The sequence below is a fragment of the Lonchura striata genome, chromosome 17 (genome assembly GCF_050655825.1).
Source record: "Lonchura striata isolate lonStrDom1 chromosome 17, ASM5065582v1, whole genome shotgun sequence".
Taxonomy (NCBI): domain Eukaryota; kingdom Metazoa; phylum Chordata; class Aves; order Passeriformes; family Estrildidae; genus Lonchura; species Lonchura striata.
In genome coordinates this window covers 3,730,527-3,747,359 of record NC_140719.1, presented here as the reverse complement: position 1 = coordinate 3,747,359, position 16,833 = coordinate 3,730,527, and the positions used below count along the sequence as shown (strand labels likewise).

The following is a 16,833-nucleotide window of genomic DNA, read 5'->3' as shown; positions in this document are numbered from 1 at the left end:
TGATAGCAGAGGAAGACTTTTTATTAGGGGTAAACTGAAGAATCTTTCTAGAACAGGTGGAAACATAGAATTAGGAAGTTTAGTTATTTGTACTTTATTTAGACTTACTAGAAATCAGGGTGAGAACTGACTGGGCTGAAGTGGCAGAAGTGAGGGATGATCTCAGCTCTCCCAAGTCCCAGCTTGGTGCCATTCCCACATTCCTGGCTCTCTCCTGAGCTCTTGCTCCTTTGATCCTGATGGAATAGCTATAGCAATGGTATGTTCAGGCAGCATCTCTTTGCTTTTCTCATCATCAGCCAGGTAATTCCTAAGAAACATAAATCAGCGAAGGCTGTAGGACCCAGAAACTGGAAGGCACCTCTTGATTGCTGGGTTCCATATCCTGTTATTGTAGGCACCTCGTCACATAATCTGTTTTTCACTTCTCTTTAATAATTGCATGTTTTCAGCAGTCATTTTCTCCCAGCTATATCTCTGCCAGCTGATTTAATTTTTATTTTAATTCATGAGATTTGCTCAATATATTCAGTATTTCATTGATCAAAGTTTATTCCAGTAATACTGGAATAATACCACCTCCCTGAATTTTTACTCTGCTTTGAAAAAGAGCCAAACTCATTGTTTAGTTTGGAAAGTTCTGCTCTCTCTCTGAGATCCTGAACAAGGATAGACCTGGAGAGATTTTCCATGGCTAAGAGGACAAAACTTCTGAAACAAAAGTAGTTTATACTGGAATAATCATGCCCATTTACCTCAAAACAGTAACTGTACAACAGAAGGTTTAGTCTCTCATGGGTTTACTTTTATGCTTATCATTCAGAATTTACCAGAGCTCTTTCACATTTTATGGATGTTGGCTTCAGTGGATTATTTCTCCTTCCCCTTTGTGGCACTGTCATGCTGATGGCTTTGAAATATGAGCCTTTGCTAAATTCTAAATTGTACACAAAGCAATTAATTAAAATTCCTTCCAAAACAGCCCTGGCAAAGCCCTGGCAGTGCTGCTTTCCAGCCAAGGTAGAATGGGTGGAGGCTAAAATGCATCCAAGTTGTTTCATTTCGAAATGCTGTGCAGTAGCATCTGTGAAACAGAGACCCTACAGCTTCCCCAAAACAGGAACATCATCTAAGAGCCAAAGTTGAAAACTGAGCTGGAGTGAAGAGCTCAGCTTAGCTAAGTGACATTTAATTCAGGATCTCAGGGGCTGTAGGGGGCAAAAAGTACCCATGCATTGTTTTAATTGCAGTTCTTTGAAAGAGACTGACGTGATCACAGGACCTCTCATAGGATTTAAGATAATCTAAAATTCCTCTTGTTGTTATGACTAATTCCAGTGGCATGGGCAAACCTTTGGAATGGATGATGGAAGCATTCTGGGCTTGAAAACTCTCCTTTGTGACAGCTCAGGAGTCAATCCTGAATTAACTGTGCAGAGCCATTCCCATCTCTGCATTCAGAGTGCTCTTGGTTGTGTCTGTCCTCAGTTTCTGCTCTGAAATGTGCAGTGCCAGCACCAGATGGGACACAGGTGGCTCCGGGGGCATCCAGAGCCCTGAGCTGTGACTGCTCACCCACATCAAAGACAAACTGCTGCTGTGTCCTGAAATGGGAAGGATTCAAGTCACAAAGGCAGGCACATCCAGAGGAAGATGTGCTTTTATGTGCTTTAAGGGCCATAAATGCCTTCTGGGAGGTGTTGGAACCACTGTGGTGGGACTCAGCAAAGCTGGATCAGCTTCCTCTGGTTTGCAGTGGGTAAAATACCTCAGCAAAAAGTCAGAGGAGCTGGGGAGCTTGGGAGTCTCAGTGTCAGCCTCTCCACGTCCCAGTTGTCTGTATTTAAAGTAGAGGAGTGTGCTTTGTTTATCCTCTGTAATTAAAAAAGCTTTCAGAGAAAAGGCTCTTTGCCTTCCTCCAGCACATCTGGATGCCACGAGGCTCCTCTTGTGGGGCTGTGAACATCACTGATTCCCTTCTGTGACTGAAATGTGGATTTGTTTCACTTGTATCCCTACACTTCAACTCCTCCAGTTAAACAACTTTTAAAACTTTCTTCCAGTTGTTTCCTCTCTGCCCCTTTCTCCATGGAGTTTTTTCCAGAGGAGGCTTTCTTGCTTTTTCCCCTCTTTTCACTCTCATTGCACTCCCACAGCCAGCCAGATCATTTTGGTTAATGCTTATCTCCTTTTGTCATTTCCAGGGAGAGTTTTTGGTTAATGCTTATCTCCCTTTTTTTTATTTCCAGGAAGAGCTTTAGCCTGAAAATCTGGCATAGGTGAGGTGCCAAAGGCTTTTTTTTAGTGCTATTTATTAATGGGAGGTCACTGAGCCTGCATCTATAATTTTGTGTGGGCTTCCCAGAAGTGGGATTTCTCATCTAGAAAACTGTAGAGCATTTGCAGAGTGTTTATTCTTTGTGACCTGGCCATGGAGGTAGAAGTGAAGTTGTTTGACTATAACTTCAAGGTAAGTTCTCACCTTGCAGCTTGGATGGATTCCTGCTTATCACTCTGCACTTTTATCTGTTAGAACCATTGAGAAAAAGGCAATCAGCTTCCTCTTGTCTCCTATGAAAGTTATGACCCTCCTTTCACCTCTTTGTGCAGCCAATTTAAGACTTTGAAGAAAATTCCTGAATTATGAAAATTTCCCTTTGGAGCTTCACACCCTCAGGGCTTGCTCGTATCTGTGGGGTCTAATTGGGGTTGAAACAATTGCCACACTTCTTTGCACACACGTTCTCTGGGAGCCTTGGGGAACACAGTGGATTTTCTGAATTATTCTAAATTCGGCTGCCTTAAAATTCCTCTCCCTAGCATGAATAAAATGTAAATAAAGAAGAGGTGGGGAGAAAAAAATAAAGGCGACAATTTGGCTTTGATCATTTCTGCTGAAAAGATTCAAGCCTGATGGCTTAGGACTGTTATGAATTTCTGCTCTCCACTGTGATTTAATGTAGTTTACCTACACTGAGCATCCATGCTGATTCCTTCACCCTGTTGGAATTGGAAAGGAAAGAAAATTATTTTCTGCAGTTATGAATGTGTGGAAACAGCAGTGGAAGATCATGAAGTCAGAGCCATTCATGTTTTGGCCTGATACGTCAAAACTTGCAGGTCCCCCCCAGTCCCTTGCTTTGAGAACATTTCAAGTGACTTCAGATTTAATCCAGTTTTTCTGGAGAAGATTCCCAGAGCCTCAGGAGTCACAGGCTCTTGGTAAAAGCAGCCCAGCCCTCTGGCTTTCAGAGGTTGCATCTTTTGAGGCCTTGCCTTGTGAAAATGCCCTCTGGCAGATGATCTGGATTTATGAGTCCTGTAGAACAGCACTGCTTCTATTCCTTGCAGAAAATGCCCCAATTCCCCATTTCTGCAGACAGGGAATGGTCCAGGTCAGATCAATATCCCCAGGAGATAACTGTTATAAATGAAAATTTGTCCAGCCAAATTAAACTAAAAAAAATAAAATATTTATTTTGCAATCAAATTTTATCTAGCCAGCCACAAGGAAAGAACAGAGCCGAGCCCGGGGTCAGCCCTGGGTGTGCCACAAGGAGTCAGCCCCAGCAGAGGTTTTCCTCTGTGCCCACACACCTCCATCCTGGCACAAGTGGTTTTTATAGGGAAAATTCCACCTGAGGCCAAGAGTTCAGCAATCAGTCTTTTCTTCCATTCAGAGTCCATAGGTTAATGAGATTTTCTTTTTTGGTGATGAAGAAGAACAATTCAGTGTCAGGAGTTGGTGAATCCCTTGATGAAGTTTACGGGAACGCTGCATTCCCATGGATCTGCCCGAGGATTTCCATGAGATCCATCCTGGGTCGTTCACGCCATGATCAGCACCTGGGGTCCCCAAATCTCTCCAGCCATGGCCCATCCCCATCTCCTGGCCAGCCACATCCTTTTACCTGTAAATCGGGTTTCAACATACACCAGATTTCGCCTGCGAGGGTGGGGGGACTCCTAATACAAACGTGTATACTCCAACAAATATTCAATATTACACATATCATACTAGAAATGGTGCAAATTATATTTACTACACAGAACATAACTCTTCACTGTGTTTTTGGCGGTCGCTGAGGAGAGGGGGCAGTGATACCGTGGTGTCAGTGCCTCCACAGTGCCCTGCTGGGCACTCCAGGCTGCAGGGAACACACGGATCACACCTTGGAGGAAAGTCTGGAAACATGAACTTCCTGCAGTTAACAGATCACAGCAATCTGTTTCGGGGTTAGCAATTCACAAACCTCAAAATGCTCCTTGTTGTGCTCCCTGGAGAGGGCTTTGGCTCTTCTCCAGCTGAGTCTTCCTCCCTGTCACAATCCAGCCTTCTGCACTTTTACCCAGCTTTTAGCATGATGTGCTTGAATCCAATATGGTGCTGACAATATTTGATCCCCTCCTGCTGAAATGTAGGAAGTATCTTCTTAGACAGGAATTGTTTCCTTTTTTTTTTTTTTCCCCTTTCTTTTTTCCCTGCCATTTACATGTCTAATTTCCAAGTCATGACATGTAGAGGGTGTCTGAGCAAATCTAATCAGCCTTCTGCTTTCGTTAGGAAGGACAGCTGAGATAGCTTTTAACACCTCCATCCCTTCCTTGCTGCAATCTGTTTTGATTAAAATTCACAGGGCTCTCATCTGCATATTTATCATTCCACATACCCACAAATCATCTTACAATTCTGCCACTCCTGAACGTTCAGGAGAGACTAGAGTGCTACACCAGGACTTTAAAGCATGCAGACATTAATTTAGTTTCTCACACCTGCTGCTTTCCAGCAAATATGGCTTTGGGTAAGGGAAATATTCATGCATTACTTTTGCTTAGTATTCCCCAGGAGTCAGGATTCCTGGGGTTTTTTTCAAGATTGATTGAAAATTTCCTATTAAGAAAAAAATTTCTAATTAAATGGAAAGGTCCTGAAAAAGTTCTGATGCCATGAGGGGGCGAGAGGGAGGGGGGATGTCTAAACAAAGAAATAACCCTTTTTAATAACATTTTTTCAGCTTTTGACAGCCAGACTGTGACATGCTTTCAGATCTTCAGATGAAAGGGCTACAGTGGAAATGAAAATTATTCCTTCCCTTTGTGCTATTGACAGTCCACTTTACCTCCACCACATATTATTAAGTGTATCACCAGGCAGTGATCAGGTTTTTAAGAAGTATTTTCTATAAATAGCCCTTTTCTGCTCTTTGGTTAAAATTGAACTTTTAAAGTTAATGTTCATATAAGAAAATTCTTTTCTTACCTGAATCTCCCTTTGCCCCAGCAGGTGATGCTGTGATTTGCTTCTTAATTCATAATCTCTATTTTTTAATCAGATATTTAAAATGTGTGAGAGGCCACAACACATTTTATTTATATTGAGGTTGTGTCTCGGGGAGCAGGAGATAATTCTTGTCCAAGGAGGATGGGAAGGTGGCAGTGACCAGATGGGGAGAACACAAGCTCTAGAATTATTGTCCTGCATGACAAACAGAACATTTTGCAGATCATCCACATCATCGTGTCCAGGATTTTTGTAGTCAGGGTGGCAGGGAGACCTGAGGGCATAGCTCATTAGGATGAGAGAGGTTCCCTATTAGACAAAATATTTGTAAAAATAAACTCACTCTGGGTCATATAGACCTCTCAAAGTACCTGGGAGATGTCAGACATCACCAGGTCCTCTTACAGACCACAAGGCCAAATTCATGCTGGGAAGGGTCATTTTTTGCCAACTTTTGCTGCGAGACTTTTAGGTGCCCCTAAATAATCCAGCAGCTGATGTCTGCAAAGAAAATATCAAGAGGATTTCTCCAAGAGGAAGGTTTAAAATTCAACCTACACAAGCTGCTCTGAAGGGAAGAGGAGGGAAAACAAAGGCACAACAGAGCCTGGCAGTTAATTTTTCTTCATTTCTCTCCTTCTCCCGGGTGGTCGATTGTGGTCAGAGCTGTTGTTTGGATGTGTTTGAGGAGCTGGGGTTGGAGAGAAGGATGTCCTCTTTGTTCTCCCAGCCAAGACCATGGCTAATGTATAAAGAACTGGAGGAAGGTGTCTTGTTTTGTAGATGTCAGATCCAGGAGTGGAGCTCAGCTGACTGTGCTGGGCCCTTGGCAGATGGGGATGAATTAGCTCAGACATCACACAAGGTGTCAAAGCACAGGGGTCAAAGAGCAGGCATGGAATGCTGCTCCTAGACCACCACAATGTTTCCCCAGAAACTTCAAAAGGATGTCAGCCAAGACGTGTCAATTCTTCCAGGATCACCTATGAGCTGAGAGGTTTGGCTGCCTCTAATGCAGCAAGTGTCCTCTCAGAGTCCTGGTGTCCATGTGGCTTTCATCAGTAGTGAAGGTGACAGTTACAGTGGCTCTTGCCAGAGTGGGTTTGTCATTTTCCAGGCATGTTAAAGAAATCACAGTTTGTACCATGATTAAGTGATTTGTCAACTCACATTGGTCAGCAGAAAAAAGTGCAACTTCCTTGGTTTGGGCAAGGCCAGTTTCCCAGTGGGTTGGGATTTACAGAAGCCATAAGGAAATGGATGCTCAACTTTCACTAAAATTCAGTGAGAATGAGATGCAGAGCTGCCTCCAGTTTGTTCCATTTTCCATTGGTGATCCATCTGTCAAGCAGCCTGTCCCTTCAATGAGTGCTTGAGGGTTAGGCACCAGTTTTAGTTGTATGACCTTTTCCTGGGGCAAAAAGTGCATAGCAGCACATGGAATTGCATGGGAAGCACTTTGCAAAGCCCAAGTGGGAGTGCTCAAGACTGAAATCCTACTTCAAATACAGTCCTGAACACATTTCATGAACTGGCAACCCAGTTTAGGGATTGAGTCAGAAATGAGATGTGGATCGTATCTCTCCCTGTTATTCTTTATTAACAACCTTGTGATCTCTTCTGGTGCAGGCAGGGTTTGCAAAAATATTTGAACAAATGGGGTAAGTGTTAGAAATGCCTTAAAGCTGAATGGTTTTCCGTAACAAGGAAAAGGCCTTCCCTGCAGCTTGTTTACTTCTGATTTATTCCCCAGTAAAAAGGGGTGAAGTTTGCCCTTTGTGAGCTCTACATTCCCTAAAAAACCCACTAAACTTCAGTGAAGTGTCTGATGTGTTATTGTCATTCTCTCACAAAAGCAGCTGGGATAGCATGGGAAAAAACATCCCTCCACTTTGGGGCAATCAGAAGGGTGGAAGAGGTCGGTTTCTCATCTGACAAATAAATTAGCATCAAAACTATGATGTTTAGAGAATAAATTGCTGTTTCCTCCATTACTGGCATTTCGTAGCTTGCAACCACTGAAAGCACAGTCACTGATCTAGCCATTAAACCAAGCTCTTCTGGGAGTGGGAAGGAAAACAAATGCTGAGATGACATTTATTAGGTGTGCTTGCTCAGGCAGTCCATTACTGCTTTGGCTCCTCACTCTACGTGCTGAGGGGCTGGTCCTGCATGGAAGTCAATGGATGTCTTTGCACTCCCTTGGCTCACTCCATTGAAAAGGAACATGCACAGACTGCGGAGGAAGAGGAAATAGTGGAGCTAATTGAAAGGAATGAGTTTCAGGAGGAGCTGTAGAGCCCAGCCAGGTGCTTGTAACTGTACACGAGTTATTGTGCTATAGCTGAGGAAAGATCAGACAGTGGGAGATGCTGCCTGATGGAAAGGGATATTGGCTGCTAAAAAGGCATTTTTACACATGTAGTTTTATTGCTATCTCTTGTTGGAGTCTCTGCTTCTCTTGTGTCTCACTACTTTTATACTAAAATATCCCTGCGACACAAGGACTGACACCAGAACCTTCCACCTGCAGAGTTCCATTTATCTTCAAGCTCTTAAAAAATCATCATATAGTGGAACTTACTATGAAGCTACAAGCCCTGGAGTTCAGATTCCACAGCAATCTTGGAGTAATTTAAAACATATAGAAAAGAGATAGAATGAGCTTGGGGGTGCTGATGCACCTTTTGACAATGTCTTGAGTTTCTTGCATAGTCGAACACTGAGCAGCCTTCAAGCAGTGGAGGGGTGAAGGAAATACAGAATTTAACATTGGTTAAATAATAGCACAACACATATTTATTTTATTTACCTCTGACTCAGCAGCCATCTCTTCCCCAGTCTTCTGCTTGAGAGAATTAAACTTTCTACAACCCGCTGTATTTGCTCTGAACTGGAAATAACAGCAGTTTTCTTCATGTCAGGTGGCATTTCCTTCAGAATCACACTGAGATCCAGGAAAACCACTGTTATTATACAACAGAGCAAGCTCAGCAGCTTGAGTGAATTGTGATGGTTCTGTTCTCTGAGGATACAGCACACGAGCAGTATCACAACTTTGCTGGGTTGTGTAGCTCCTGTTTATCCCTTACACTGCTCCTTCTTCTTTTAGGGAAAAAACACACCAGGAAAGAAAAGGATCTCCAGCTTGGTTTGGCTTGGCTCTCCAATTTCTGCTGCAGATTACAAAGGCCAAGAAGACCTAAGACTCTTTCAGCCTCAAAAGAGAACTGGGCACCACAATGGGACTCCCCAGCCAGGTCTTGGCCTGTGCCATCCTCGCTTTGCTGTCCCAGCACGTCACTGGGGGACTCATCAAGAGAATTATCCGGCAGAAGAGGGAGGCTGGGCTGAATGTGACCTTGCCAGAGGATAACCAGCCTGTGGTTTTCAACCATGTCTACAACATCAAGCTGCCTGTTGGCTCCCTCTGCTCCGTGGACCTGGACACGGCGAGCGGCGATGCTGACCTGAAGGCAGAAATTGAACCCGTCAAGAACTACGAGGAGCACACGGTGAATGAGGGGAACCAGATTGTCTTCACTCACAGGATTAACATTCCCCGCCGGGCCTGTGGCTGTGCAGCTGCCCCAGACATTAAGGATCTGCTGAGCAGACTAGAGGAGCTGGAGGGGCTGGTCTCCTCCCTGCGGGAGCAGTGTGCCAGTGGGGCTGGATGCTGTCCTAATTCCCAGGCAGCAGAAGGTAAGGCAGGCTGGGGAGCTGCTCTTGGGGGAAATTCTTGTGCTGGCTGTAGATATGGTTTAGAGTGATACTCCAATCTCTTTCAAGAATGAACACAAATCAACCTCTCACATTTGAAACATAATCAAAACTGGGAAAGTGTTTGGCCAGTGTGCAAGGTACATTCATTCACAGTTCCAGGCTTTATGGATCTGTGGGTCAGGAGTTGACCTGGGACCCTTTGTAGCTGTGGCATTGAGCATGGACAACACTTGGACATGGTAAATCTGTGTCGGAGTTAAGATTAAAACTCACAGTCCAAGCTCTTGGCTCCACTTTCTGTCCCCTTGAAGAAGCTGCCAATGTAACCATTTTCACTTCCAAGTTTTCTTTAGTAGAGACCAATAAAAATACAGCAGGACATAAGGCAATAGACAAGCATAAATAGTTATAGAAGAGGGAAAAATTGTGTCTGTCTGGTTAATTTTTAAATTGAGTAACGGGGTTGGTCATATAAGAAATACAAGTCTTCTTTGGAGCGATGTGTCCCTCTGAGCTGAGCTCAGCCTCCTAGTTGCTGACACAGCTCATGACACAATGTGCTGCCTGACTTTTTGTGTTCTGGGGTGAATGGATGAATGATGTTCCATCGTGCATGCCCTAATGAAGCAGTCAGGAAAGCTGCTCAGTCAGTGGGAGAGGACTTTGAGAAGGGAGGTGGAATGCTCAATTACCAAGTTGTTGGCAGGGGATCTTCCCTGGCATTATAGCGAATTAAAGCTTTCCTGGTAAAGTAAATCTAGCTGGAGAAAGAAAGAAAGATTCTCATTTAAAAACTTTAGAAACCGATGTCCTGTAGGCAACTAGGAAAATCAGAGCCCTTTTGGGTCATATGTGCTACGTTGGCCTAAGGCATCCTAGTGCCATTGGGGATAATGAAATTTGGGATCATTGGTACAGGTCGCCTGGACACCACACCCTACTGCAGCGGGCACGGCAACTACAGCATCGAGATCTGCGGCTGCGTCTGCGAGCCCGGCTGGAAGGGCCCCAACTGCAGCCAGGCCTCGTGTCCCTCCGACTGCAACGACCAGGGCAAGTGCGTGGACGGGCTGTGCGTGTGCTTCGAGGGCTACACGGGCCCGGACTGCGGCCAGGAGCTCTGCGCCCAGGGCTGCGGCGCCCACGGGCACTGCGTGGGCGGGCAATGCCTGTGCCACGAGGGCTTTGTGGGCGACGACTGCAGCGTGCCCCTGTGCCCCCACAACTGCCACGGCCGCGGGCGCTGCGTGGACAGCGAGTGCGTGTGCGAGGAGGGCTACACCGGCGAGGACTGCAGCGAGCTCATCTGCCCCAACGACTGCTTCGACCGCGGGCGCTGCGTGAACGGCACCTGCTTCTGCGAGGAGGGCTTCGCCGGCGAGGACTGCGGGGAGCTCACCTGCCCCAACGACTGCCACGGCAACGGGCGCTGCGAGAACGGGCTGTGCGTGTGCCACGAGGGATTCGTGGGCGACGACTGCAGCGAGAGGAGGTGCCCCAACGACTGCCACAACCGCGGGCGCTGCGTGGGTGGGCGCTGCGTGTGCCACGAGGGGTACCTGGGCGAGGACTGTGCCGAGCTGCGCTGCCCCAATGACTGCAACAACCGCGGGCGCTGCGAGAACGGGCAGTGCGTGTGCCACGAGGGGTTCACCGGGGATGACTGTGGCCAGCTGCGGTGTCCCAGCGACTGCCACAACCGCGGGCTGTGTGTCAACGGGCAGTGCGTGTGCGACGAGGGGTACACGGGTGAGGACTGCGCCGAGCTGCGCTGCCCCAATGACTGCCACAACCGCGGGCGCTGCGTGGAGGGGCGCTGCGAGTGTGACAACGGCTTCACGGGTGACGACTGTGGCGAGCTGGCCTGTCCCAACAGCTGCCACGGGCGTGGGCGCTGCGAGAACGGGCGCTGCGTGTGCCACGAGGGCTTCGTGGGCGAGGACTGCCGGGAACGCTCCTGCCCCAACAACTGCAACAACGCGGGGCGCTGCGTGGACGGGCGCTGTGTCTGCGAGGATGGCTACATCGGGGATGACTGCTCCGATGGTAGGTGCAGTGTCCCTCTGAACTGCTTCTCCCTGGGCCAGCCAACAGCCATGGACATTCCACAAAGCTTTCCCATAGAGCTGTGCCCCGTTGCTGCTTTTCCAACATAGTCCAAACAGCAGGATCGGAGATGAAACAACACCAGTAGTTCTTGACATCCTGAAATATCAGGGCTAAGTAGTGTAACAGTTTCTGGTGGCTTTTGATGGTCACCAGTACAACAGGTAGCTGATGGTGTTGCAGTACCTTTGTCACCTCCATTTCTGCTCCCACCACAATGTCACTGGTGCTGTAGCCAGCACCGGCTGGGATTTGTCACCATGACCCTTCAGTTTCTCACAGTACCTCTTGATGCCAGAAAAAAAAAGCTGAAAGAAGCTGTTCTAGCTAAGGAGAAAAGGGAAATGTTCCAGAGTCTTCTCCACATGTGTGTGTGTGTGTGTGTGTGTGTATTTTTATATGTATACATATGCATATATGTATGTGTGTGTATATATATATGGATGTGTGTATATTAGATCTCACAGAAGTTTAGAGGAAAATCATAGGATCAGCTGGAGTGGAAACTTAGCTATAAAGTCACATGCTTGGTTTCCCAGGACCACTGACTCTATGGAAATTGATAGAAAATTTTGGCAGCCTGATAATGACAGGCAATACACCATAAATGAGGTAGTTTTTTTTAGTAGATCCTGGGGGAGAAATTGTGAAACTAAATTTTGGTAATCAAAGAGTACTTTGGGGTTGGGAACACTATAAATGACAATGAATACCCTTTAAAAGAAATTCCCATTGTTCATCTCCTCCTTCTGGAAGGTGCCTAAATTCCACTTTATGATCTCACACAGGCACATCTATTGCAAGAATTTACTCAAATAATAGTGTTTTATTTTACTTTGGAAAATCTGTGCAAATCCCACGACTTCTAGCTCTACAATCACATGATGCTGGCAGTTGAATTAAACATCTCAATCCTTTGGGACCCAGCTATAGCAGTCTTGTGCTGCAGCCATGAGAGAAGCAGCTGGAACACAGTCAGCCAGAGGTTGTGTGCAAGTGTGAGAGCAGAAATTGGCCCATGGCTTCTGGAAATGTCTGTAGTCTCCATCAGCTGAGCATTCCTTTCCTCGGCAGCTAATTTGTGGGACATGCCTTCTCCATTCCCTGCGTGTGAGATGAGCCTTAGGAACTGCTCCTGGGAAAATGTGAAACTGGGCAAGTCATTATTTCCTGAGCCTTGAGAAATTCTTATAATTTTGGTTTGGCTTTATTTTCCCCCCCATTCCAGTGTCTCCTCCAACTGAGCTGACTGTGACCAACGTGACAGATAAAACTGTCAATCTGGAGTGGAAGCACGAGAACTTGGTCAATGAGTATCTCGTCACCTACGTCCCCACCAGCAGTGGGGGCTTGGACATGCAGTTCACCGTGCCAGGAAACCACACAGCTGCCACCATCCACGAGCTGGAGCCGGGGGTGGAGTACTTTATCCGTGTCTTTGCAATCCTGAAAAACAAGAAGAGTATTCCAGTCAGTGCCAGGGTAGCCACATGTGAGTTTAATATTCCCTGTATTCATCCTTTTGTCTACTCCATTTGCATCTCTCTTTTAGGGATGCTGTTTATTTTGTATTTTCTGTTTTCACTTTGTATGTGTTGACTTGCATCCCTTTCTTGGGGGTATTTATTCTGCATTTTTTATTTTCAGTTCAGATGTATTGATTTACATTCCAGTTTTGAGATCTCATTTCTTTTGTATTTTCTACTTCCAATTCAAATGTTGGCCTAGAAAAAACAGCCTTCTACACTTCCATTTTCTAGTTTTTTCCAATACCAGGGACTTTGTTAGAAGCACAGTTCACAAGTTCTTCTGCTCTCAATGTCTCCCAGTGTAGGGTCTTAGTGAATTAAGAACCTTGGCTTCCTTATTATAATGTACATTTCTTTATTATAATGTACATTTCTTTATTATAATGTTCATTTAAAAAAATCTGGTAATTCTTCCTGATAAAAAAATTTAAAATTTAGCAGATGTACAAGAAATCACTTGAATTCAAACTATTTTGGCTAAAGTAGAGGCTATATTTTTTTTGTATCTTTGCTGTGATTTACTATATCTAACCTTTTATCTGCCTGCCTATACTTCTGTTGTTCATGTTTTTTTTTATTTGTACACATCACTGTCATATCTAAACATCCCAATATCAAAAGGTGTTCTTTGATTTCTGTCACTGAGCTCATTTCTGGAGAGCTGGGGCAGGATTCAGCTCTCCTGACTTCCAAAGTCAACACCAGGTTTTGTTCAAGAGGGCATAAAAAAGAGATTTCAAGGGTAAAATTCTTTTTTATTCTAAGGTGACATTTGACCAGCTCAGGAAAGTCTCCCCAAAGTCACAATAACTGGATCTGAGGAGAGTTTAACACCTCATCTGCAGATCCCCATCTGGCAGATATTTTAGAAGTGGAAAGATGTCCTACCCCAGTGCCCTATTTATGGGAATTTGCTGCTCATGTGAGAATATCACCTTCTTCTGCCATAGATCTGCCTGCTCCAGAAGGTCTGAGATTCAAATCTGTTCGGGAAACATCCGTCCAGGTGGAGTGGGACCCTCTGAACTTCTCTTTTGATGGCTGGGAGCTGGTCTTTCATAATATGGTAAGGAAGAAGTTTCACGTATAGAGTGAAAAATCCTGGATTTTTATGTTTGTACTCACCGATTTTCCAATGTGTTCCAGAAAAAGGATGATAATGGTGACATAACCAGCAGCTTGAAAAGGCCAGAGACATCCTACATGCAACCAGGTTTGGCACCTGGGCAGCAGTACAATGTGTCCATCCATATAGTGAAGAACAACACCAGAGGACCAGGACTGTCCAAAGTCATCACCACAAGTAAGCACAACCTGTGTTTGGTCTGGTTTCAGCTGGCCACCAACAAAACATCTGCTGTTTGGGGGTTTGTAAGCAAAGAGAAATTAAAGCTCTACACTGTGAGTTAATAGGGGGAGAAAAGGAAATAGTGGAGTTGCTAATGAATACATGAGGAAAAAACAATTCCCTGTTTGAAGCAGAAGGGAAATTTATGTCCAGCTAGAAAGGAGCAGGCAGTATGCACTTTTATTCCTTTTTCAAGATGTACATCAGCAGAAACTAGAATTTCTTGCTAGAATTTGTTTCATCCTGGTCATGTTTGCATTAAGAATGTGTGAAGGTAGGGAAATCTTTAGGGTTCCTGCTTGTCTTTCTTTGGGCATCTCCTGGTTTGAAGGAGTTTCGATGGATTTGCTTCTGATGGATTGAATCCATTTGGAGTCTAAAACTAGGAACTAAAGGAAGAGTGTAAATGAGGATTTACTAATTTTAACTTTGTCCTGAATGGGTGTTTTTCATGGCAAGGTTTCTTTTTAAAGCCCATTTTCCCCTCTCTTTTTGCTTGGTGACAGAGCTTGATGCCCCCAGCCAGGTGGAGGCCAAAGACGTCACCGACACCACGGCTCTCATCACATGGTCCAAACCCTTGGCTGAAGTTGAAGGTGTGGAGCTCACTTATGGCCCCAAGGACATTCCAGGGGACAGGACGACCATTGACCTCTCTGAAGATGAGAACCAATATTCCATTGGCAACCTGAGGCCACACACGGAGTACGAGGTGACGCTCGTCTCTCGTCGAGGGGACATGGAAAGCGACCCTGTGAAGGAAGTCTTTGTCACAGGTGAGGGGCTGGGAAGGTGCCACAGGGACCACCATCCTCCTGTGCCATTTATGTCTTGTTGCTGGAGTTGCTATTCAACACAAAATCAGTAGCTGCTGATCAACAACTACTCTAATGTGTAAAAATCAGTGGCGTTGTCCACAGCTGTAGAAGTTAGGTTTATTATTTATAAGTTAGGTTTTATCGATTTTAAAATGCATTACCTGACTAACTGCACAAAATTCTTACATGGAGCACATACTCAAAAAACCCCAAACAAAGAAACAAAAAACCCCAACCCAAAAAAATGAACAACAATAGAAACAAACACCCTAATACCCTCCAAAAACCAAGAATCATAGTTTCTGATCAACACAAAATCAGCCCAGTTTTAGAGGTACATGGAAGTAGAGAATAATTTCCTGTGCCTTTTATGTCATGTTGGCCCACCAAAATATTTAGACCTGCCCCCACAAGAATCTAAATGTATTTTTAAAATGGGAATTAGGTTATTGTGTCTTTTAGCCTGTCTGTCTGATGAGCTAAATATCTTCTGTAGCTTCTATTCCATCTTATTTCTCTTTGCCTAATTAGAAGCAGAGAACTCTTTTTTTTTTCTTCTTCTTCTTCAGTTCTGCAAATATTTCCTGCCATTCTTTTATAAATTTACTGTGCTTCTCAGTGATTCTGGGAATGTTTCTGGAAAGTGTGGGTCCTTTAGCGGGTTATCAAGGCTTGATGCATGCAGAGAGCTGTGAATTACATCCCTTTTCATCCTAAAATACAGTTGTTATTTTGGAGCAGGATTTGAGGCTACTATAGGTGTGAAAAATGAAAGCTCATTAAATTTCTCTATAATATTCACCTTTTTTTGAGACTTAGAGTTCCTTCCAGGCATGAATGCAAGATGTTACTGAATAGAAATTCTAGAGATGTCCAATTTTTTGCCCTTTTATCCTTTTGAAAGCTGAGATAATTGTAAAGGAAAACAATATTTTCATCCAAATACATTTTCCCCCAAACCTGTTTTGTAATAAAAACTAATTATTGCAAGTGAAAATGTTATTTTTGTCACAGGAGATAGAAGTTAAATTTCTTGAACTGAAGCTGGTGAACTCTGCTTTTCTTACTAATAACCTCTGTTTTTTGTAGTTAAGCCATAACAGGATCATGTGAGAGGAGGCTTTATGGGTCATTTCACCTTCTAAAAAGCCCTGTCACAAGAGACTGCTGTCAGAAGAGAAATATTCCTAATTATTTATTTATTGCTTGGTTGATTCCAGACCTGGATGCTCCAAGGAACCTGAAGCGGGTGTCCCAGACTGACAGCAGCATCACCCTGGAGTGGAAGAACAGCCACGCCAATGTCGATAATTACCGAATTAAGTTTGCCCCCATCTCTGGTGGGGACCACGTGGAGATCACAGTGCCCAAGGGCAACCAGGCCACAACCAGAGCTACACTCACAGGTAGGGGGATGGAGAGTGTCACTAATGTCACATTGTTTTTGTCACCCCAGGGCACAGGACATGGAGAAAAAATGTGCTTGTGGGCACTATACATTAGAGGTGAAAACAAATTTGAGTTATCTCAAGCACATTTTTTTGGGACAGGAAGTTACAAATTTGAAATTAGATGAGATATTAGGAAGGAATTGTTCCATGAGAGGGTGGGCAGGCCCTGGCACAGGGTGCCCAGAGCAGCTGTGGCTGCCCCTGGATCCCTGGCAGTGCCCAAGGCCAGGCTGGACAGGGCTTGGAGCAGTCTGGGACAGTGGAAGTTGTCGCTGGCCATGGCAGGGGTCAAACAAGATGATCTTTAATATCCCTTCCAACTCAAACTATTCAATGATTCTATAATTTGAGTAGACCAAATTGAATTGAAAGCCATGTGAAATGGATTTCCAGCCAGCAGAAGATACGTAACCATTTCACTCCCACATACATCCCTGAATCCAACTAATCAGTTTGACTAATACTAAACAGTTTTGTGGAAGTGGCTTCACATCCTGAGCTCAAAAGGTATTTTCATGTGCTAGGGGTGGGATTCACTGGTGCCAGTCTGCAGCTTGTCAGCTGGAGAGTCAAC

General features: G+C 44.8%; 1 protein-coding gene across 3 annotated transcripts in view; it reads left to right on the top strand.

Annotated features, from left to right (window-relative positions):
• Positions 1 to 16,833, top strand: part of LOC110482254 (tenascin) — a 72,718-nt gene that overhangs the window by 16,419 nt on the left and 39,466 nt on the right. For 2 of the 3 annotated variants that reach the window (XM_085594028.1, XM_021551384.4), the window contains exons 2-8: positions 8,394 to 8,986; positions 9,926 to 11,053; positions 12,342 to 12,605; positions 13,593 to 13,708; positions 13,789 to 13,945; positions 14,497 to 14,766; positions 16,029 to 16,214. In XM_085594028.1, coding sequence (XP_085450154.1) covers positions 8,524 to 8,986; positions 9,926 to 11,053; positions 12,342 to 12,605; positions 13,593 to 13,708; positions 13,789 to 13,945; positions 14,497 to 14,766; positions 16,029 to 16,214 — 2,584 coding nt within the window. In that variant the 5' untranslated portion in view covers positions 8,394 to 8,523. Of the gene's footprint in view, positions 1 to 8,393; positions 8,987 to 9,925; positions 11,054 to 12,341; positions 12,606 to 13,592; positions 13,709 to 13,788; positions 13,946 to 14,496; positions 14,767 to 16,028; positions 16,215 to 16,833 lie in introns of those variants that run through there. The other variant, XM_085594029.1, reaches the window with a different exon arrangement.